Source organism: Cinclus cinclus, chromosome 15, assembly GCF_963662255.1.
Source record: "Cinclus cinclus chromosome 15, bCinCin1.1, whole genome shotgun sequence".
In the NCBI taxonomy this organism is placed as follows: domain Eukaryota; kingdom Metazoa; phylum Chordata; class Aves; order Passeriformes; family Cinclidae; genus Cinclus; species Cinclus cinclus.
In genome coordinates, this window is record NC_085060.1 from 11,491,954 (window position 1) to 11,515,285 (window position 23,332).

Below are 23,332 nucleotides of genomic sequence, written 5' to 3' on the forward strand. Positions count from 1 at the left end.
ATTTTATTGGACTGTCTCTCAGCTGGAGCAAATTGAGAGAACTTTTCTGAATCCAATACTCTGTTGACTTGTAAGTGCCAAAATCTGACCTCAAGTTTCTCTTCACCTGGACAATGAGGTATCTGTTTATTGGCAAAACCATATATAGTTACCACAATTTATCTACAAGTATTGTTTTAATAATTTAGTCCCATTAGTTCCTGATCATAGATGTTCATGGAGGAAAAGAAACCTTCCCAGGTGTAAAACAAAAGCAATGGGAAAAAATATTTAAGCCTTCATGCTGGAAGAATATCTCTGCAGGGTTAATGTTACGACACCAAAAGCATTTACAGTTTTTTACTAATGCTTCGAAAAGTGTTGCATTGCTTGTACTAAGGAGTGATTTACTGTGCTTCTCCACACAGTGGGCAGCCATAAAAGCTGTTGCACACTGGACTGGCAGCTTGGGCTTGGGAGTGCTGGTCTGTGATCAAGCAGGGTTTGTCTGCCTGGGGCTGTGTTGTTACAAACCCGTGGCAGTCATAGGATGAATTAGGGGTGAAGACATCACTGAGAATATAACACACTGCAGACTGACCTGAAATGTGGCACTTCTATACCAGCTGTATGAGAATGAACCCAAATTAGTCTGCCCTTTTCCCATCTGAACGACCACAATGTGTTAGCCATCGCAACAGTCGATGATATTAATGTCTAAACCCTGGGAGCCAGAACATTAAAAATATCCTTTCAGATGGCATTTACAGTTCAGCTCTCAATACATGAGGGTGCACATCCAAAGAGGATTACACATTAGGAAGTGTAACACTTAAAATCTGAACAATTAATTCCTTTAAAATTTATATTCTCCTCCTGTGTGGGGAGTTAATAAAGGAGGGACTTACCACTTTGTGGATTTAATACATGGTGCTTGTTTATAGACCAGCCACCCAGATTTGAAGCATCCATTTCAAAGCCTTGAAGGATTACTGTTCTCTTCTCCCACAGAATAAAATCAGGACATGTTTCATATTCATATCCCACCGACACTGCAAACAAATAATTAAAGATCTCTCAGTCTCCCTTTTTCTCTGCGAACTGCTAGGCAGTTTGTCATTCCAGGTTTTGATATTCATCTGTCAAGTAATGATGCCACTAATTTCCTCTGCCTGATTGCTATTGTTGCATGGTATTTTTTGAAAAAAGGGTTTTAAGAGATTATTATGTTATTAGTTCTATAGTTATTACTGCTTCATAGCAGAAAATTGTCTGTGGTATCAGTTATGGATTTCATAAGATTATAAATCTCCTTCAATGACTCCTGACTTGATTTTTTATTGCATTTTTGCTAATTACCTGAATAACGGCTTAAATAGAAAAGAATCCATGCTAAAGCAAATTTGTTTTAATTTGTTTGCTGACTGTAAAAATGACAGTTGGGCAGAAATGGATTGACAAGCTGAACATTTCTAGAAGTACACATTTACCTTAACAGGCTTGCACATTACCAAAATGCCTGATGAAAAAATATTTAATTTCCCTAAGGGTGGTGGGTTTTGGGAACTCAAATTGATTAAAATCTGTTTCCATTAGTACATCCATAAAACAAAACAAAACAAAACTTCAAAATTTTTGATATCTCTAATATACCAACCTTTCAAAAAAAAAAATTCTTATCTCTAACTTTACTACATTTCAGTGAAACTCATTCATAAAGGAAGAATATTTTCTAACACCAAATTCCATAGTTTGACCTAGGAAATATTGAAATAGTTCAATAGTTTCCAAAATAATACTGTTTAAAAAATATTTTAAGATACAATTTTTTTTAAAAAAATGAAGCCTTTTTTAATAGTTTCTTTTCACGTTTTCTATGCAACAGATTTAGGTATATTTTACTTAAACCAAAAATAGTTTTAATACCACCTAAATTCCATTATGGTATACAATCAAAATACTTTGACGTGTTCAAACAGGGAACATTTGTGTTTGTAAGATAAATGTTTTATGGCAAACTGAAGCTGTTCCTTACAGTAACAGCTCTAGAGCTGCTTCACCATTTTAGCAGAAAGTACCTGTTTTTGAAGGTAAACTCAGACTTGTAAAAATCACATCTCCTTAAGTACTGCAAATATTGCATGTTTCAAACATTACAGGTTTCAGTTTGAGGGTCCAGCAGCCACTTAGTCCAATTGTTCTGCTAAAGGAGCTCTCACTACGACACCAGCAAAGCTTCTGGGTGCCACCCTGAGCTGAGAGCCCAGGAAAGGGCATGGAACTTCCAGAACAGCCACATCCTGTGCTGGCATGAGTCAGAAGGTTTCAGTAACCGAGCACACTGTTTTCTAGGTGTCAATGCAGAGAGAAGATAAAGGGCAGGTTTTTCCCATGAAGCAACCTCACATTTACCACCTCCACATTAACATCTTCCCTTCAGTCATGCACTTTAAACGTTCAACCCCCAGGCAGCTGTGTGTGCCCCTTAACACAGCCCCTGAGCCTTGCTCAGGGACCTGGGACCCACAGCACAGTGATCAGCTGCTGGGAGGGACCGTGCTGAGAGCTGGCCAAGGGAAGCATAACAATTTACAGTGCTTGGGATCCGGGCCCACGGATCTGCTGGGGCATCTTCACCAGGGCTGGAGCTAACTCCATAAAGCCTCAGTATTCCCTGCCTACTGCTGATGTTTCTGAGCTGCCAAATACTCTCCAGAGGTTATCACTCCCTTGCTTAGAAGCTCACTATTGCCTGTTCCCACAGTTACTGTGCATAGTGGTCTTTTTGTTCCCTCTCATCAGTGAGAGGCATATGGACACACACTCACTTTGAGTGACTACAACCAGGTTTCTATGCAAATTTACCCATATTTATGAAAGACACCTATGCTCTGTGCTCCAAAAAGAAATATCTGTGTAATATGTGTTAAAGCAGGGTCTCCTGATCCATCTAACTGGAAGTTCTGGTGTTACATCCATAAAAATTTTCTATCAGCCATTTTGCATGCAAAGTAATCAAGGCAAAGCATAATACTGGTAAATTCAGTAGGATGACTACAGTGCCACTTAAGAAGTACTTTTTTAGGCACAGCTTTTGAGAAGTGTAATTTTGTAAGTGAAATTAAAATCTCTGTCAGCTTACCCTCATTTTGGGGTGTTACTTTCTCATCCAATTAATTTACAGCACTTTTTTGAGATGATTGAGATTTCATTGTATGAATGTGAACTTTAGTGACTAGGGTTTTAGACTTTAAGAGTCAGCAAGTACTCCTCTTTGCAGTCTCAAAATGGATTTCAAAAGATCTACTGATCATCTGTATCAAAACCCAATTATTTTCATGCAACTATTAAGAAGAATAATCGGTGCCAGACCTACAGCTTAAGGGCTATTGCCAAAATACTGGTAAGAAATAAAAAGACACAATTAACCAGGACAGTAACCTCTGTTTCAACCTCCCCTGGAATATATGTACTTATCTGCACCCATCTTCTTCGAACAATGAACAAAACATACCCAACCACAGCAGCAGGCAGGGCTGCTGGAGAGCTCGTTTACACACAGCCCAAAGAGGGTTCATCCTTGCAGACCCCTCAGTGCTGCTGTGTGTGTGGGATCCAGGGATTTGCATCAGTCCGCAGGGAGTTACACAAAGAATTGATCGAGGATTTAACTGAAATGCTTTTCTTGTGTTAGATCACAAGGGGACACAGACTTTACCCCCAAGCTTTTGTGTGTCAACATCCACATGATGCTTATTTATTCAGAACAAAAAATGCTGCCTTGTCATCTCAGTTGTTACACTGAGAAAATGGCCTCTTTGTGAGGAGCTTGGGGACTAGGCACATACCAGCAAACATTTCTCCAACAAGTTTAAACAGAACCATTTGCATGTGGAAATGTGCTCACAAAGTCTTGTTTTCTGTAACTGGTTATGTGACTGCTGTCAATAACCCCGAAGAAAAATACAGATGTTTATAGTATTTAGAAAACCAAAAGCAGATGGTTATAATCCAGAGTTCCAGGACTTCAACCTGCTCCAATTTAAATTAATTAAAATGAAAACTGAACAGAATTATTAAATATTGGTAATATACTGGCAGAAGAAATTATTTTGAAAAAAAAATCATATAATGGATGCAGATAAAGGTCCCTGAGTAACTACAGTGTGTCAAATTAAATAAAGTTTTATTGGAATCTAACAAAGCATGCCTGTAATGTGTTTAAAATATCAAGATCTTTTTTTTGAAAGAAGCATGATTAACCGAAACTTTAGGGGAAAGAGAAAAAAAATAAGCACCAATAAAATAATTTAAAAGTTGTTATCCAGCACTATTATGTAAGCTTTATTCATATTTAAACAAATGAAGCTCATTTACTCCTAATTTGGGAAACTAACTACAGTGTCATTTCATGAGATGCTATGTATTTGAATTAAAATGTTTTAAAGTTTGGATATGTACTGGACTTCACAATCATTACAAGACTCTTAAAATGATGCAGTGGGAGCAGTGTAGTCAACTGTTCCCTCTCAAAGATGATACAGTGACAGCCTCTGGACACAGGGCACACATAACCATGCTGAGGAAAGCCCCAGGTAGCACCTGTGACTCACCTGCTCCTGCCTGATCACCCATGGGAGTGCCAAAGGGCAAGCTGGAATATTTTTTTATTTCTGGATTTGCACAAATATATGCCAACAACTGACTTGATACCTTCCCTCACTGCAAAAACAAACAGGAACTGGTATCAGCAATGGGACAAGGCTGGATCTTCCCCCTCAGAGAGCCTCCTCTATTTTAAGAGGCTGAGAAGGGCACTGCTGCTACTTGTCACACCCGGGATGTTCAGAACCTTGGTGTCACTGTCAGCACCTGACAGCAAAATGTTGCCCACCCTTCTGCATATGTGAGCCAGAAGTGGAAGATCAGTTTCACACAGGACAGATGATGCAGCAGTTCTGGAGACCCTGCACCCAAGGTTGGAGTTTGGACTCCTTTAGTCCAATGCGTGAGCTACAGCTGGAATGAGAGGACCTGAACTTCTGCATGAGCATTCATAGCAGATCAGGAAACCAATGAAACAAAAAATGTATCACTTACTCCTTGGCTGCTTCAGTTTTCAGCTGAATTTATTCCTGATCTGGCTCATTTCATGATCAAACAAATGTGAGTGGTGGCACATGGTAAGGAGAGAACGTGGGAATGTCCCTGCAGGCAGCAGCAAGTGCTGTGTGTGTTCAAGGAGACACAGGACCACCGCTCTGGGAAAAGCTTCGTCTGACCTTTTCCCTTGCATATTGCATTATGTAATCACACTCCACATTCTGGTCTCACAATCATTCATGGACATCCCTATCTGTCTATGCCTGTATCATACTCATGGAAGCAATGACAAGGAAAATGCTATAATCCTCCTTTTCCCCATTGCCTCCCCACAGAGCCACCTCCAGACCAGCTGTCCGGGAGCACACAGCAACACTGCCATGCAGCAGAAGCCCTGGGAGCTGCAGAGCCTGCCTGGCACCTTTTGGCTCTGCACAGGCCACTCTGCAGGCACTCTGTGTGCATGGACAGCACAACAGATCCTGAAGGAATGCTCCTGGCTGCCCCTCAGAGCAGCATTTTCATATATGGAATGAAGCATATTCCTTGTGCATGGCTCTGTTGTCCCTGCTACTCTTGTCTTACAGCCTGATCTGCCAGTGCTTCTGGTCATAATTGCCCTGACATAAAAAGCAAACAAAACTGCTATGGAAGAAAATGGGGTCAGTTCACAATACTAAGCTTTACTTGTAAAGTAAGTAATTCTAATACAAAGCATCTATAGTACAACATCCCCTGAAGAACACAACATCGATTTAAATTACAAAATAGAAATCCCTTAAAAAATAAATAATGAAATTAATGAAAAAAATGCTGGCTAAATAAAATGTGTGTGCACAGACAGCACTTCTGTAGCAATTCTCAGAAAAGCCTGTGCTGCTTGCTGAACAAAGCCCACGAAACACGACGATTTTTGGATAAACATCTTTAAGCAACAAATCAATTAGTTTTAACTGTTGGGGACATGAAATGTAGTAAGAAAGGATGCCCAAAAGTTAGAATTTTGCAAACCCAAAGCGGAAATGACATTTTAAATGTCACAGCCAAAAAATGACAGAAACAATGACACACCAAAGGTCATATTCAGAGTAACATTCAAAAACAGAGACAGCTGAATATAATGCTGTTACTACATAACCATTCTCTGAGGGAAAAGGGAATTTTCAAATTGATTAAATTAGAAAGATGACATTGGAAGAACAAGAAAATAAATGTTATTGGGAAATCATACAAGTGACTTCAGTGACTTTAGCTAAAGAGGCATTTGATTTAAAAGAATGTAGGAGCAGTAACAAAATTTTTTTGCCATATTTTCCTTGCTTGATGTGTGTGAGTGCTTCTGCTTACATCAAGGTGATTCTACATACCCATTGCTTCAGCCAGACCAGAAACCTTCTGTCCATATATATCTGTCTTATTCCAGGCAAATGTGTACACCAAATTGGCTGCAGCAGGAAACCATTTCTGAAGCAGACGACCTTCAACAGCAACTATCAGATGGACTTTTGCCATTCCAGAAGGGATGGCTGTGTGTGTCAAAATAATTCGCAGCAAAGTTTTATACCCTGGTGTCCGACTACTGAGATAACTGAGCTTCACAAAACTTGAAGGAATTGCGATTTCCTCTTGGACCACCTTGGAAAAAAAACCACATCATCATGCCTATAGCCAAGAAAAATGCAAAATTATAATAGTAAGAATAGCTAATTATTTTATGTTTCACAATTATGATGTGAACACCCCACCACTGAAACAACTGGGTTTATTTCAGCAATGCAGTAGTCAGGCACATAACAAAATATCCAACATCAGACACTGTTGGTCAACTTACTGGATAGCAGGCTGTCTGTTTGATAAAGAGCCTCTTTTTCTGATGCTTTACTTCTATCTACCAAGGAGCAAATACTGCATCCATGCACATATTCTCACATACAAGCTGTACAACTTTACTTTGTCTTTATCACTTGGTTTACTCAGTAAGTGCTCTTAACTGGAATACAATTGATTTTTTTTTTAAATATACACACCTTCTTTCAAATACATTGTGATGTTAAGATACTATTATGTTTTGGAGACAATAACTTTAACCTGGGGAATGTTAAGGAAGAAAAAAGACCCTTCCTGCTAAACTATCTGTGCAGTTAGGCCAAGCTCCAGCAAGAAGGGGCATGGTGTATGGAGAAGCATTAGGAACCCAGCAAGCCAACTGGGGACACACAGCAGTGAGGATGAAACAGCATGAGCATCAGAGTCATCTCACTCACAGGTAAGTCCCCAGGAGTGCAAGTGAACTCAAATCCCAGGACACTGCTGCTGTCAGTGCTGCTGTCTGAGCTATTGGGATCAAAGCAAGCTTGGATATGCCCACTGAGGGCTGGTATCAATCCCCACTGCAATGGAGATGGGCCCTCAGCAACCAGGACTGTAGAGGCTCTGAGGTTGTCAGGGAACAAAAGAAATTTGGCCATGACCTTTTGAATGATGCAGGCCTTGGAGCTATGAAAAGGGATCTAGCTCCTGAGAGAAAAGAGCTGTTCTGGGACAGACTGTGAGGTAGAGCAGGCAAGAGTTGAGAATGTCTTTTTGGAGGATGCTACCATAGTCACTCAAAAGCCACGTAAAAACTAGACTGTGGTTAACAACATTAATCATGTTAGTGCATTTCTGTACTAAGGAATCAACCTGTCACAATGCTAAATTCATCATGCATGGAAAAAGAAACTGTTTTGTTTATATTTTCCAGTTTTTAAATTTTTCTTACTTAACAATAGATGACTTCAGTTTCAACTAATTTTATTTACACACTGCAACAGTATCACTGTCACAGCATTGCTGCAATTCAGCTGGAGACCTGCCAGCACCTGTCGTTTCAACATATGAAATGTAGCGTTGCCAGGGAAATCCTGCTCCCTTTATTGTTCCTCCCTGTTTATTGTTCCAGTGTTCCCCTTCTTTCCTGCTGACATCCCAGCTGCCCCCTCTGTCATACATCTGACATTCCTTTTCATTTTTTAATAGAAGAGTGGGAAAAAATATTCATGCATTAATACAAGCTAATATATCTCTGTTTCCTATTATTCTCAGTTAATTCTTGCTCAGTTCCCAGAACTATACAATGAAACTCAACACTCTAAGAAACCTCCAATGGTGGTTTTTGAGTAGATGCATCTTTGAGTACCCCGTTCTTCAAAGAACCTCACAGGCATACCTCATGTGGAGCACTGTGACCCAGCTTTTTCTTATTGGCATGCAGCAGTTATTCTTAATTTATGTTCATTAGTTTCACTTAGTACATTCTGTGAAGCAATGCTATGACCATCAACAGAATGAAGCATGATAATAGTTATGGAGGTGTTTAGACATAATTCAGTTCAAGCAGAGGTCTTCACATGTAGAATAAAGTAGCAACACTTTTTATGAGGTTACCCTCCAAATCTTCCAGGCTTGCTCAGTGAAATTAAGAGGACCCCAAAGAGGTATTATTCTTTAAAAACTGCTCAAACAACATACTAAAAATTAAGTACATTAATATGACCAGTGTTTTGTTGTGTGTTCAACTCTCACAACCTCTTTTAAGTCCCAAGTAAAACAACTGTTAATTACAAGGTTAATTTGAAATTATTTTAAATGCTTAAGGGAGTGTCAAGAAAAAATACATTTAAATTAAAAAAGGAGTCTTAAAGATCATGTTAAAATTGTTTTATCTTGGAAAGAAAGACCCAACAATAAAACCCAAGCAGCTGACATAAAGCTGTGAATGGATGAAACACCTCTAGGGATGTTCAAAGCAACATGTCCCACAATGATCTTTGGGAAGTTTTATAGTCCATCTCTAACTAGGAATGGCTTTGTGCATCATTATCAACAAATCAGGGTTTAAATAATAATTCATGTTAGCATTCCCCACTTTCTTCTACTTGAAGGGAAGAAAGAAATACTTTAATACTAAAAATAAATACTTTAATACCTTTAAATACTAAAAAGTAAAGAAAGAATAAAGACAACAGAATCTTATTAAATCATACTCAGTAGACATGCATTGGTGCTATTCTGCCAAGTGAATGATGTTACAGCAGTTATTTGCTCACTATCTTTGAAGATTGTCCAAACCTGGTTCTGCAACATAACAAACTGTTAAATTGAAAGTCTTTTCATTACCTGTAGTTCTGGAATAACAGTTCCTCTTTCAGGACAGAACCCTCCAAATGCTGTCAAGGGGGATGGGAGTACAATTGGATTTGGACTGATAAAACTACTGATGTCACAAGATGGTGTGTCCGACTCTGTTCTTTGCATTACAACTTTGTCTACAATGATAAATCTATTCCAAGGCAACCAAAGTGTTCTTTTTTCAGATATGAAAGGAGATCTGTCAAAAACTAGAGTGACAGAGATTCCTCCAACAGCCACAAGGTCAAAACTGGAAAAGAAAAAACGATTTCTTTTGTTGCTTTTTGTTTTGTTTTTTTTTCAGCACATTAACACATCTTTCAATGCATCACCAACAAAAACATTATGTTCATTATTACAGCTCTTAATTTAGTATATGAAATCATTCAAGTGTACATTCCTTGCATCACTTTGGTATCCGCAAAGAAGCTTTACCTCTGTGTGTTTTCTCTCTGCATGCATCAACACCAAGGCACAGAATTTCACTGTTACTTGGCCTCTCTCCCCCCTATTTATGAACTAGCATCAATACCAACAAGCCATCTGTAACAAAGGCATGAACCCAGTTGCTTTGGTTTATATGAAAAGAAATTCTGATCCTAGAAAAGGATGCCACTCATCATCTATGCAGGAAGAGCATGAAGAATAAGAAGGCTTAAAGTCTGTTAGGCCTTAGCTCTATTAATGTAACCCTTTCCCTTTTTCCAAAAGCAGCAGGAGGAAAAGGTTGAGTACACTGAGCATATGACCTCCCTGCACAGGATATGAAATTTTTGGGAAAGATGGTGATTAACTGTACTGAGAACAGCTCTTGAACACAAGGAGAGTCATCCTCTGGGAGCTACTGTGAAAAACCTTTGGCACTTCTGGGCTGCAAAACAGTAGGACATAGAAACTTGATGTACAGTCCAGAGTTTCCAGAGTTTCCAACACCCACAGTCAGGCAACACAAGGTAATATGTAAATAGCTACTTCCCTCTCTGTATTACTGAATGCATTTTATTATGGAGGTTTTTGATGGTAACAAATTGTGATAAGAAGTCAGACTCAATTATGCATATCTCATCACATTTCCCATATGACACCGATTACATTCACAGCAAAATACAGGTAGCATATTTTAATGCAACAACTTTATCCAGGCTAGTGTAAGAAGGAAATGATAATTAGTAACTTTCAGTAGTGCAATTTGAAAGTCAATAAACTAAGGTGAAATAAATATGCACACTCCTTACTTTTATAAATTGGCAAAGCCAAACAAAAAAAAATAATTGTGGTAACAGTGACAAATTGCACCACTTTTTCCCTGCTGGAAGACAGCTTCAGATTTCTTGTAATTCAGAATCCAATCAAGGAAGATGAAGTCTTAAACTGCCCTTAACAGCTTAATTGAAGTTCAGGAGCAAGTCATGACCCTGTTGCAAATGGATGGCCAGCCCTGGAGTGCAATATAGGATATACTGAAACCTCACCTGTCTTTGAGAAACGAACTCAGACCTGCAAGGCTGGGGGAGAAGGGGTAGCCAGGGCTGGTTATGGACCAGCAATCAACCATTTGTCTTTGGAAAGAGTCTGTTCCCACTTTTCCTTGTGTGTCTCAGGTGATCAACTAAAGGATTTGACTTTTTTGACACCTCAATAAACTACTTGCATAAGTCACACTTAAGAACAACAACAAAAAGCAGGAGGACAGGATATTTCCTGGAAAACCTGACTTGTGAAAATATTCCAGTGTCAAGAAGGTACTGTTACAGCAGACCTGGCACATTTTGACTCCAGGAATTTGGATGTCACTGTAATTTTGTTGCAGTTCAGTTTACTTTTCCTTCTCTTTGTTCTTTGGTCCCTTCACTACAGAGAGCTCCAATCAGCTGTGCTCCCAGAGCAGAACATCATCCTCAAGCCATACTGTGAACTGTGATGTCTATGAAAATTTTGTACATGAATAGAAGTTGGCAGATGGCCTTAACTACACAAACCTAAACCAGTGGAGGATCATACATGAAAGCCTGACCTTCCATCCTGTCGACTGATGGTGTATCCATACTCATTGTGGTGCAGGAAACTGACGTTCACTCCAACCAAAGGTGTTCCATCAACTGCTACAACCTGGCCTCGGATAACACATGCCCGTCTGTAACAAGAGGAGAAGGCAACATGTTAAAAACATGAGGAGGGTGAGAAGGGCATTGATTTCAAAAACTGGGCTGTGCTTTGGTCTGAGGCAGACAGAACCACTGGTATCAGAATAACTACTGATTTTTGGAAGAAAAGTCATACAAGAGCAAAAGACTGATTTGAAAAAGCATTCTCTCATAAGTGTGACACACAGACTCTCCCATGAACTTTTAGTATAGGGCAAACATATTCCTGTTTTGTGATGTATTTTAGGGTGCTTTCTGCCACTGAATGGCACTGCAAAGGTTTCACTGATAGTGTGATTTAGCTTGCTGCAGCTCTAGGGAGTGATGGTTTGTGAAAGGAGAGAATGAAACCTCATTCTCTGCTGCTAGGTATAGGACATTTCTGTCTATTAGAAAAAAGCTGAACTAATGTGATAAGGCAGCAGTGAGATACATGGACTTCACCAAACTTCAGAAAGTTATATAGGTAAATTCACAGGGTGACTAATCAAGTGTAACAGACATTTTTCTCAATCCCCCACCACATGTGATGCCCTTCTAAATTCCCTCTGGGATGTGCTGGACTTGCACCCACTTTCCATTTTATCCTCACATTCCAGAAAAGAGGTTGGAACATGGCAGCACAGCAGAACACATCAAAGTCAATGGACAGGAAAGTGAACTCATTACTAAGTGCATCTAATCGGAGGCTAACAGGATCACAGAATCACAGAAAATGAAAGCTGAAAGGAAATACAAGACTTTATCTTGTCCATTCCTTTGCCTCGGGTTAGATCAACTATGCCTACATCAGTCCAGACAGATGCTTGTCTAACTCTATAAGCTCATCAAGTAACCCATTTCAATGCCTCTGTATGAGTACTCTACTCATGGCAAGTTCTTCCTACTGACCAATTTGAACCTCCACTGCTGTCCCTTCAGACTGTTGCTTTCAGCTTAATCACAGAAATGGTGATTAATTACTCTTTGTCTTGGCTTTAGCCTTTTACCTATCTGAATAAGGAAACACAAAGGAATTAGGTCTCCTAAGAATGAGGAGTAAGGTGTAAAATATCCTTATGGTTGGTGAGATTTTTCTAAGGGCTTACACAGCTATATTCCACTGAAATTCCTCCCAGTATTTTTGCCCTGGGCTGTCAGCTACATCACATCAACACACCTCCACTGGCTGAACCAACCCAGATTCTAGGAAATTCATGACACTACTGTACCTATTTCCTGGAACTGTGGTTTGAGATAATGAAGTGAACAGTGTATGCAGAAATCTTTTGGTAACATTAAGACATCTAGGGCCAAAACCAATAGAATACCTATAAAATGAATTGACATTAATTACCCAATATAAATTACAAGCATAAATTTAGGCATTGTTATGTTTCTTTCTCAATTTGAAAATTTGTGGCAAACCTCAACAGACACATGCAACTGCGCAGCGAATATGTGATCTAAAGGAAAAAGACTTAATAGCTCCTCAGACAAGTTATTTAGGATCTACATATGAATTTAAAAAATATCCCTAGAGAGATTAATTGACCATGATCCAATGAAATCATATGCAGAAATTGGAAAACACAAATTTCTGAAAATTTTGACATGCTTCTTAAGATCCCATTCTCCCAAGCCACTAATAGGATACTGATTTATCACCATGGTATCATCAAACCCATCTGACTATCACTTGAGAAAAAGCAACTGGTAAAAAATTAACCTCTCTGCAAGTACACTATTCACACAGCTGCTAATTCCATGCTTCCAGGCCATGGAAAGATGCTGATAAACCCTAGAGAAATGGGAGATGCTGCATTACTGCTAGTATACAAAACAAGAGTTCTGATTTATCACCTGTTTTGTTTTCTGCATGAAATAAATTGCTTGTGGCCCTATTTGTGGCCTGAAATCTGCTGCTCCACTAAAGGCAATGGAGTTCCTGTTTGTCTCAACAGACTCACAAGACTCACTGAACAGAACAGCCAGGTCCAATTACTCGTTGATTTGTTAGAGCAGAAAATACTTGTTTCTATTATTTTCCCATATTTCTAACATTAACAGACATGCATTTTCTTTTCTAGTACCTTTATTAGTGCACTCCATATATTTACAGCACACGTTGGTGCGAGAGTGAGACCTCTGGGAGTAATCATTATTCAGTGCTATTTTCTTGCACTCCTGTTTGTTCATTCCACACAGACCTGTCTTCTGACAATACTCTGTCCTCATCTTTTATCATGCACACAGATTTGTATGATAACAGCTCATCAAAAATCTCCATTATTTTATCCATGGTCTTTCTTTCCTTTACTCATTCACTTCCCATTATTCATAAGTAATACTAAGCTACTTATCTTTCAACCTTCTCCATTTTTATTCATCATATTTTAGAAGCCACACATATTTATGGTGTGTGATAAAGACAAATAAACCTCATTATTCTACATTTATCTGTACTGAATTGTCTTTGTAATCTCTTAGATTTTAAATGTCCTAAGCCTGCCTCTGTGTTCCTACATTTGTCATCATTATTTAATGTCTCTTTATAACCTACTGTAAGTTGAAGAGTCTTCTCTGGCCTCTTTTTGAATTACCAGAACATACTAAATCTTTGACTAAGCATTTGATCAGAATTAGCTTTAATTCTGGCATATACTGCAGCTATGAAAACATTTTCCAGTTATTTCATGACCAGTATTGAGTCTCCAAGGCTCAGGAGGCAACCAAGAGCCCCAGCTGGCAGCCAGTTCTCCCTTGTTTCCCAGTGCCCTGGCAGCCCAGAGAACAGACCCCATGTCCCCAGGCATGCTGGCACGCAGGTTCCCTGCAACTCTGCTGCTTACAGAACACCTCACTTAATTCCTTCCCTTACCAGAGCTTATAGAGAATGTTCCCTGCAGTGATGTCCCTTCACAGTCAACTGCCACTTCACGCTTCCTTGCTTCAACATTCATCCTCTTCCCAGATGAGCCGGAGGCCTTGCTACCACTCACTGCTTCTCTTCATTTGAGCAGAGAAACCTCTAAAGATCATGATGGCTCCTCAATGCACTGTACTTTCTGCCTCTAAGACGTATTCCACACTCTCGTGACTGCCCTGCTTTGTTTTCTCACGGGGGATAACTTGTACTATTTATCCAACAGCCACCTATTTGTGATGATTGTGTAATCTCAGACCTAAGGCTTTCCAAGTTGTTTTAACTTGAAAGTAAGTGCAAAAATGTCTTTTCTACTTTGGTGAAGCTGGGCAGGAACATGCCCCTGATAGGCTGCCTTAGCGTTTTCAAATGCATTAAAAATGTTCCCAGTCCCCTGGCAAGCTGTACTAAATCTGCAACTCCAGAGGGAGCAGTTGGCTTTTTGAGAGAAAGTTGAGATTCCCACGGGCTGCAAGTGGCCTGAAAGAAGTAGGATTCCTCTGTCAATGCTTCCGTGTCATTCCATGAGTAACTGAGGAATTCACTATTCTGTGGATCTCAGGTCTCTGCTGTCAGACAGTTTGACATCTCTAATTTAAAATATGAACAGAAGTTTAAGTTTTAGATGTATTTTTCAGTACTTGTAACACGTTATTATTTTGCTACCATTCTGCCTTGCCCTGATGCTACTTACCTGCTATTTTTTTGCTTTTGTTTTGCATGTTAAGTTTCCAATAAGCACCTCAGGCTGAGACACTAGGCTCAGATATGAAACTCTGTCAAGCAGCTTGTGAATTTGCAAGTGTCACATTACCGAAAGATGTCATTTACTGTATTACATTTCTGATTAAAATCTTCAATGAGAGAAACTAAGCTGAAGGCTAGTGAGGTAAATTCATTTCTTCCTGCTGACAATGTTGCTGTAAGCAGCATTTGACGGATAATTAATTCAGTACCATACACTGGACCCTTTTTGTGGGCAATTTGCAGTGCGTCGAATAGCTTGCCAGCAGCATGCATAAATAAAAAACCTCAGCAAAGAAACAAGCTAAAAACCTTCCTGAGAACAGAAGTTGACAAAAACATTATAATCTTCTACACCCTGCTACATGCAGTAGGTTAAAACCATGCCTGATGTAAGCAAGTACATTTCCATTTATCCAGAATGTCTCTAATCTGCCTTTCAGCATGTCACAGTTTAAGTGGGAGTTTGTAAAAACCCAGTGTATGTGGCATGGCTTTGACATAAGAAAAAGTAAAATGTTTTGCAAGCATGTAGCCCTTTACATTATTTTTGGTATAGTATTTAGCCATGGCTCATGCAACATCCTGACTGTACTGGATAAGCCAAAATGGTTAAATATTAGACCTAAGCTAAAGTCCAAGATGTAAATACAGAGGGATAGATGTCTCGGCAGTTATCAGAACAGCTAGTTTTAGTATTTCAGATTATTTGGAAAATTTCAGGATATGGCAGAGACCAAATACTTCCAGTCTGAAGGACATAGATAATATTTGCCATTTTCCAAGATCGAATCAACATAATTTTGTCTCCAATGACATTCATGCAAACATCATCCATAGTAGAGTTCCATTGATCTATGGTATAGTAAAAGACTGCACAATGTCATTTGAATCAGAAGACTGAAAACACTGGCTAGATGTCTCTTCCTTAATCCTCCTAATGGTCTCAGAGATTTCTTGTAAAGGGAAATTAAAAAAAACCAGGCAGATAGGGCTTTTCCAAATTGGAGCACCAGTGGGAATGGATGCCAGTGCTCTGAAATAAATGCATGCCACTATTACATCCAATACTTCTGACATTTCATGTTGAATGACCAATGCTATAAAATCAGTGGTGTTGCAGGCAGTCATGAGTTAATATCATCTGCCTAGACACACCCTTTATAGCAATAGTCCAAAGGAGATTAAAACCCCCCAAGCATTCTTTGATTTTTTACCAGACAGGCTGGATCATAGATTTTTGACGATTTTTACTGTAGCAGCAGTTGTCTTTCTGTATTTTTTCAGTAATCTTAACTCCCAGGAGAAGAACTGACACAAGATGACAATCAGATTGGCAATGTCAGAGAAGATTTCTGAACAGAGGCAGCACAGTTTAGCTATTGCCTCTTCCAGAGACCCTGGTTATTCTCTCATCCAAGTAAAATTCTAGCAGTTTTTAATAATGTTTGGCTTATGGATGAACAATATTTCAACAGCCTGGAAGACTCAAGGATCAATCAAAGGTCGGACTGAGGAACCCTTTGGAGTGCCCAGTACATAGCAAATTACTGCTGACAAACCCCAGGAGATATGGCACAGCATGAGTCTCCAGGTACTGCCCTGACTCCAAAGATGCAGCCACCCTCATCTGAATCCCAACGATCTTCTCACCAAACTAACTGTGAATATGTCTGTAGTGAGAGGAAATGATATCTGGGGTGTTAGTGATACACCAATGCCAGTAAAGTCCCACACCTCAGTGGTAGGACGTTAGAAGCCATGGCGAGGGTGGGCTGCTGCTCCCACACAGAGCTTCGCTGCTCTTCAGTCTTCAAAGGCATGGAAGGTATCAGGGTAAAGAAACGAAATACTCAGAAAAAAGTTCTTAAATCCAAGTTAAATCCCATCAATGATAGCTTTAAAAGATCAATTCCTTATATCTATAAAAGCATGTTGATGGGATTATGTGCAATCTGGCTGCTAACATTTGCAGTGTCAATGAACACTGTACAGGCAACTTTAGCATTCACCTCCTCTCTGGATACTCCTCACTGTGAGGCATATTTTGATGAGGAAAATTTTTCAGTGGTGACTTTTGGTTTAAACTGCACACAGAACCAGCCAAGGACCCTGCCCCAAGTACAGTGGCCTCATTCATAAGTGCAACACTCCAAGAGACCCAGAAGTGGCAGGCGGGTGCTTCTCATGGAGTTCATCTTCCTAGCCTATTGTTCTACATATTTATAACATCCTGTTACATTATTAATAGTGATTAAATGCTTAGGTATTTCAGATCAATAATGACTGTTTACAAATTTACTTTATTAAAAATTAATGCTGAAGAAAAAATGCACTGAATTTGTGTGCAGGATTGTGTTGAGGTTGTAATCTAAGTGCTATGTACTGTGAAAATAAAAAATTCTTATGTGCTTATTACTGGAACATGGTTTATCTAATGCATAGGCCTAGTTGACAGGGTAATAGTCAGGTGATGTGGATGATTTATGGATCTCTTTGTCAGCATGAAAGTTATAACTTCCCAAGTGAACTGCAGCATAAAAACTTATGTGCCCCTCTATTTCAAATGTTCAAGAAAATATGTTACCTGGATTTCTGAGCAAGTAAGTGCCCTTCTTTTACTGCACATCTCCTTCCTGTTAAAGGGCAAAGCCTATCTCACAAACACTCAGGGATTACTCTACTCTTTGTGGGATAACCTGTAGCATAAAATAGCAAACTCCACACTGCTTTATCAAGGTGTAGCAAAACCAAGGAAGTTTTTAAATTATGTATCTAGATTATATGTGACACATATTAAATTCATTACAATGTAAATACCAATCAAACTGTATTGGGCAGAAAGGTAACTGCAAACAGTAGATGTGAATTCAACTTGTCCTTCTGCATCCTGCCATTCCGTATGTACAGTGTGAAGGGCTGAACTTCCCCTACTGATTTTACAAGTATGAGACAACTTACCTTCCACAACAGTCAATGTTGTTACTAAGAGCAGTAAAGTTTGTTGCTGGGATGTTTCCACCAACCAGACAGGTAGCAGCAACAATCTGATAACCAAGATCCTCAGCTGCTGGGACCTTTAAGTTTGCTATCCTCTTAAGCATTTTATGAACACTGGTGAAGAATTCTCAGCTATCCAGGTATCCTCATTTTTTCCTGGTTAAATAATTTAATTGCAGTTCTCAATACTCAATAAAGTCTTTCATTTAAAAGAAGACTCACCTGCTTTCAAAGGAGACATCTCCTGGGATTACATGAGTGCTTTCCTTCCCAATAAGGAATCTGATTCGATCATAAAAGAGCCTTGGAGGATGCTGAGAGAAAGGTGGTTGGCTGTGCTGAATAAGGTCAAGGGGATCAGGCGAACCCTGGCAGAGAGGACTTGAGTAACAATTGCTTTGCTGACAACAGTCAGGGTCTACACAGTCTGTCAAGCCATCTAAAATGGAAAGAATGGAAACGCCAGGAAATTGAGCTGTTCTGAGAATGAAGCGCCACATTTATTACCAGAGAGTACAGGAGGGATGTAATCAATGTGAAGGCATGCTGATTATGACACAGTCAAATTCAATAAAGCATTAATGTACATGCTTACTCCAGGAGGGTATTTGTCTCAGTCATTAACACTGTACCACCTCACCAAATCCTCACTTAATGAGAAAACAGAACCTACAAACTAAGTGAATAGGGAAGAGCAGGACAGTCTTCCCAGCAAAACAAGCAGAAGAAAGTCACTACACCTCACTTGTCAGTGCAATGTGATCCACACCATGCAGCTGCTCCCTCTAAGAGCCCTTTATTGTCAGCACTGCCTGGTCACCCCAGGTGGGACATACACTCACTAACCAGTCCCCAGGAATGAGGTCTAAAATTTACCCAACTCTCCTAAGTATCCCCATTGCAGTAGTAAAAAAATGTACTTGTTATACTTGTCTGACTTTGGTTTAAGCCCCATAATAGTTTTACAAGCAGTTTAGGATAATTACTTTTCATTTATTCTTGCATTACCAGAATGATCCAGAAAGGGCATAATCTTAACTACACTCCTGCAGTTGATACATGAATACACACCTTGACTCAGGCTCTATCCCAGTGACCAGACAGCTACAGTCTTCTCTACAGATGTTTGCACCACAAAAAGAAAATTTGGAACGTGAAAATAAAACTACTCCTCCTCTGTCCATTTTCAAGTATGAAAAATAGAGGAAATAATAGATTTTTTTCAGAAATCTACATTTCTTCATGGACAAACTTGCAGCAACATTTGTGGGTGAAATTAAGTTACTTAAATATCTAAAGCTTATGATGAAAATTGAAGCACTGAAGTGTATCTAAATTAAGCACCTAAATAAAACTTAAAATTGGGCTATTGGCATTTAATTGCTTCTATCAGCAGCTTAGATGTCCAAATTGCCTAAATTACATACTCAATCAGAAACAGGTTTAATAGGAGATAGTAAAATATCCAACGATCTTCTTCAACATCCACTTTATGACTTAGCAGCTGTATTGCTTGCATTTAAAGCAAGATAAAGGTGTTTTATCCTGCAACAAAGACACTTCTTGGTGTTTCTAACAAGGCTGGTCTGGATAAATGCAGAGTCATCATATCACTGTATGGATCTCCCTTGTGTTAAATTTGGAATGTCATAAGATCAACATACTGTCAGATATTTTCACTTCATGCTTTGACTTTCCATGTTCTGTGGGTACCAACACTTTGAAGTCTATCAAACTGCACCTCCTCCAGGAAAATTGTGAAAGCAGGGGAGCTTCTGCAATTTTGTCACTGACTTTAATGGGTGCAAGACCAATCCCCAGCCAACTCTACTACTTTCTCAACAGAGCTCTGTGTGAATGCTCAGCAAACAGCAGCATAAAACATTAACTTTGAAAAGAAAGCAAAAGCCCTTTTACAGAACAAACACATCATGAAATGAGCTTTCCTGGCATTGGAAAATCGTTGCCTGACTATGAGCAAGATTATTGCTTGGCTAAGCAAAAATATTAACAAATCTATCCTCTGCAGCTGGGGAATCAGAGCAGGCCAGTTTTTGTGAAAATGAGCCATAGGCAACTCAAGATAGCTAGCAACAATAATCTAGGACCCTCAGCTCCAGCAGAGCTGGCATGGCTACAGGTCAGTGCGTGCTTTAAGGTCTTTCCCCAAATCCTTTAAGGTCACATTCCCCAAATCCTGGAGACAACAGGCATTTGCCAGCAGTGGAAGAAGAACTTCACAAGGCAATGCTGACTTTATTACCTTTGAGTCTAGCAGTCACTTCATATTCAGGAAAGCCCAGGAAACAACTGAAATTTGTGAGGAAGTGAGTAATCTAAACCAATAAGGGGCCTCAAATCTAAAGAAAAGCACATGGGAAGTGGATGGAGGAGTTCACAACTGTTGGGGATCGTTTGTTTTTTTTTCCTTTTCCTCTTTGCCTGTGGAATTTTTCCCATTGACATACTAAGAAGCATTGATGGCTAGAACCCTGAGACAGGGGAAGGGAAACCTCTCTGTTTTTTGGGAATTTCTCTCAGAGGGAGGGGGACACCATGAGATTAGAAGCAGGTAGAAGGAGGGTGGGGAGCAGTCGCTGTCTCACACTCGCTCTTGCCTTCAAAGGAGGAGGTCACTGCTACCACAGCCATAACCCAGCCAGGAGCTGCTTCTTCTGCTGCTGCTAGATCCTGCAACCCCTGCCCTGCCAGGACAGCCTGCCACTTCAGTGTGCTGCTCCTGAGAGTCCTGCTGGGGCACCAGGACCAACCCTGCCCAGGGTTTTGTGAACCAAATCCTCTCTTTTCCATCCCTGCCCGTCTGGGCACCGGGACCGACCCTGCCCCGGGGTTTTGTGAACCAAATCCTCTCTTTTCCATCCCTGCCCGTCTGGGCACCGGGACCGACCCTGCCCCGGGGTTTTGTGAACCAAATCCTCTCTTTTCCATCCCTGCCCGTCTGGGCACCGGGACCGACCCTGCCCCGGGGTTTTGTGAACCAAATCCTCTCTTTTCCATCCCTGCCCGTCTGGGCACCGGGACCGACCCTGCCCCGGGGTTTTGTGAACCAAATCCTCTCTTTTCCATCCCTTCCCGTCTCACGCGTCTCCCGCCATCACCACGTGCTCCCCGAGCTCGCTCCACAGCGCCCCCTGCAGCCGCGCGGGGATCATCGCACCTGCCCTGCCCGCCGGGAGCCACCAGCGCCCCTGCTGGCCGGGACGGGAACTGCACCAAAGGGAAAGCGCCTGCGGCCGAGAGGGCTGGAACTGGGACCCTGCTTCTGTTTGCTGTTAATTCCATTGTGATTGTTGTTTTGTTTGCTTTGGTATACACACTGGTAAAGAACTGTTATTCTGATCCTCAATTAAGGGCCTGAGAGCCCCTTAATTTCAAAATTATACTAATTCAGAGGAAGGGGGTTTACTTTTTCCATTTCAAAGGAGGGCCCTGCTTTTCCTAGCAGACACCTGTCTTTCAAACCGAGACAACAACATGAATCAGTCATTTTCAGTGTGTTCTGATGTGTTTTGGGTTGAAACTTGAAGAGCATGCTTGGAACTACAAGGAAAAAAAACTTCATCTATTTTTTTCTTCAAGGAATGAAGCTTCCTATATTAATAAGTGAACTGAAAAGCTTCAAGTTATAGATGCTTTTAAGCAGGTCATCCAAGAGTACAAATATTAAAGGATTCTATTAGATTTGAAAATATCATAAAGACATTGAAATCTCTTGCTGTAGTTTTTACTGGTAGTGGTGTAGCCCTCTACAGAGGGCTCTGACATTGTCAGGCCATTGAGGGCTGGGCCCTGCCGGTGGAAGGGTTATGGCAATGACAAACCTTGAGGAGTCAAGGGATTTCCTGGAAGATACCAATTTCTACAAGCTCACCACTGTCCACCTGAGAAATGTGACAAACATTGGTCCTGCAGATTATGTGCTAATCAGAAAGAAGGAGCACTTACTTCAGAATAACAGTATCCATAGTGAAGCTATTTTGGAGTAATTTATTCCACACTAGCAATTCTAATTAATTTTTTCCTTGTCAACAAGCCATTAGATGTGGGAACTGAGCTGACCTGATTCTCTCATTTATGTAAGAAATAAAAGTGAAATATTAGAATATGAAAATCTGCCTAGGAAAGAAATAGCTACCAAAAAACCACAACTGTTTTGCTTTTTCTAAGAGTCCTCATTTTCTTCTGCTTTGGTCAAGAGTTTACATACCTGGTGACCAACACAGTGTATTCAGGCTGTACACAAAAAGAAATCAAGGAAAGGGTAAGCAGTTTTGCATCTTCAGTTAAGACTCAATTTTCCTCTTTTCTTTGCACCTTACTTGCCAGCAACATGACTGCCTTATAAACTCTTCCAGGTTCTCCTACTGGAATTGGTTTTGGTTTGAATTACTTGCACCTGGCTCCATTTGTCTGTTCAGCCTTCCAGGACTACAGGGTGAGTTTCCCATCAGGAGGGTGTGAATTCCTACAAACACATCTAAACAAGTAATTTTGAAACTGGTGCGTCCTAACAGTAAAATAAATATATGAATCCTGCTGGATTTAGCAGGAACAGCTTATAGGCAACAAAGGTTATGAAGTTGTCAGAGAAAGAAACTGTGACCTGAAGTACCATCAATGCAAAGGAGAAGTGTTCTAGGTCACAGACTATCATTCATGGGTTCTCTTTCTCTCTCATGGTATATTTTTTTAAAAAAATATTTTGATTAAACAGATGGGAATTTATTTCAATCTCCCCTCACAACCATGCGGAATGAAAGACACAGGTTCAGAGAAGAAACTTCATGGGCAGTGAGGCAGGAGGTGCAGAAACACCAGCTTCTCTGTGTACTCTTAAAACCATGTATTTGGCTCAGACTGCCATGTGTATTTTAGGATAATTAACTAAAATTGTCTGAATAATGCAACTTCCAGCTGTTCTCCAAACAATCAACCAAAATTTAGAAGAGAAACTGACTTGCATAGAACTGAAAAATATTTTTCTCATTTTGTGAAGAAGTAAAATAATAAAACACTTTTTTTGGGGCAAACAGGGAACTCTTAAACCAAAATAAAATCTTTGTTCTACTTTAGGCTCATTCAAGACATTGGTCTTAAATTAAACAATTTAAAAGAAAAAAAAAGGAAGAAAATCCAAATCTAAAACCTTTAAAGAAAACTCCTGTAATTTATCACATCAAAATAAACCAGGTAAACCAAGCTGGTACAGAATCACAAACTACATATGGAGGCATGCTGTGATAATGCAAATCATGTTAGTAAGTGC

The 23,332-nt window shown here is 39.9% G+C and overlaps 1 protein-coding gene across 2 annotated transcripts in view; it reads right to left on the reverse strand.

Moving 5' to 3' along the window:
• TENM1 (teneurin transmembrane protein 1) overlaps positions 1 to 23,332 on the reverse strand; it is a 237,586-nt gene that overhangs the window by 61,987 nt on the left and 152,267 nt on the right. For both annotated transcript variants that reach the window (XM_062503122.1, XM_062503121.1), the window contains 5 exons: positions 18,268 to 18,484; positions 11,267 to 11,386; positions 9,241 to 9,502; positions 6,450 to 6,717; positions 888 to 1,031 (listed from right to left, as the gene is read on the reverse strand). In XM_062503122.1, coding sequence (XP_062359106.1) covers positions 888 to 1,031; positions 6,450 to 6,717; positions 9,241 to 9,502; positions 11,267 to 11,386; positions 18,268 to 18,484 — 1,011 coding nt within the window. The remainder of the gene's footprint in view (positions 1 to 887; positions 1,032 to 6,449; positions 6,718 to 9,240; positions 9,503 to 11,266; positions 11,387 to 18,267; positions 18,485 to 23,332) is intronic.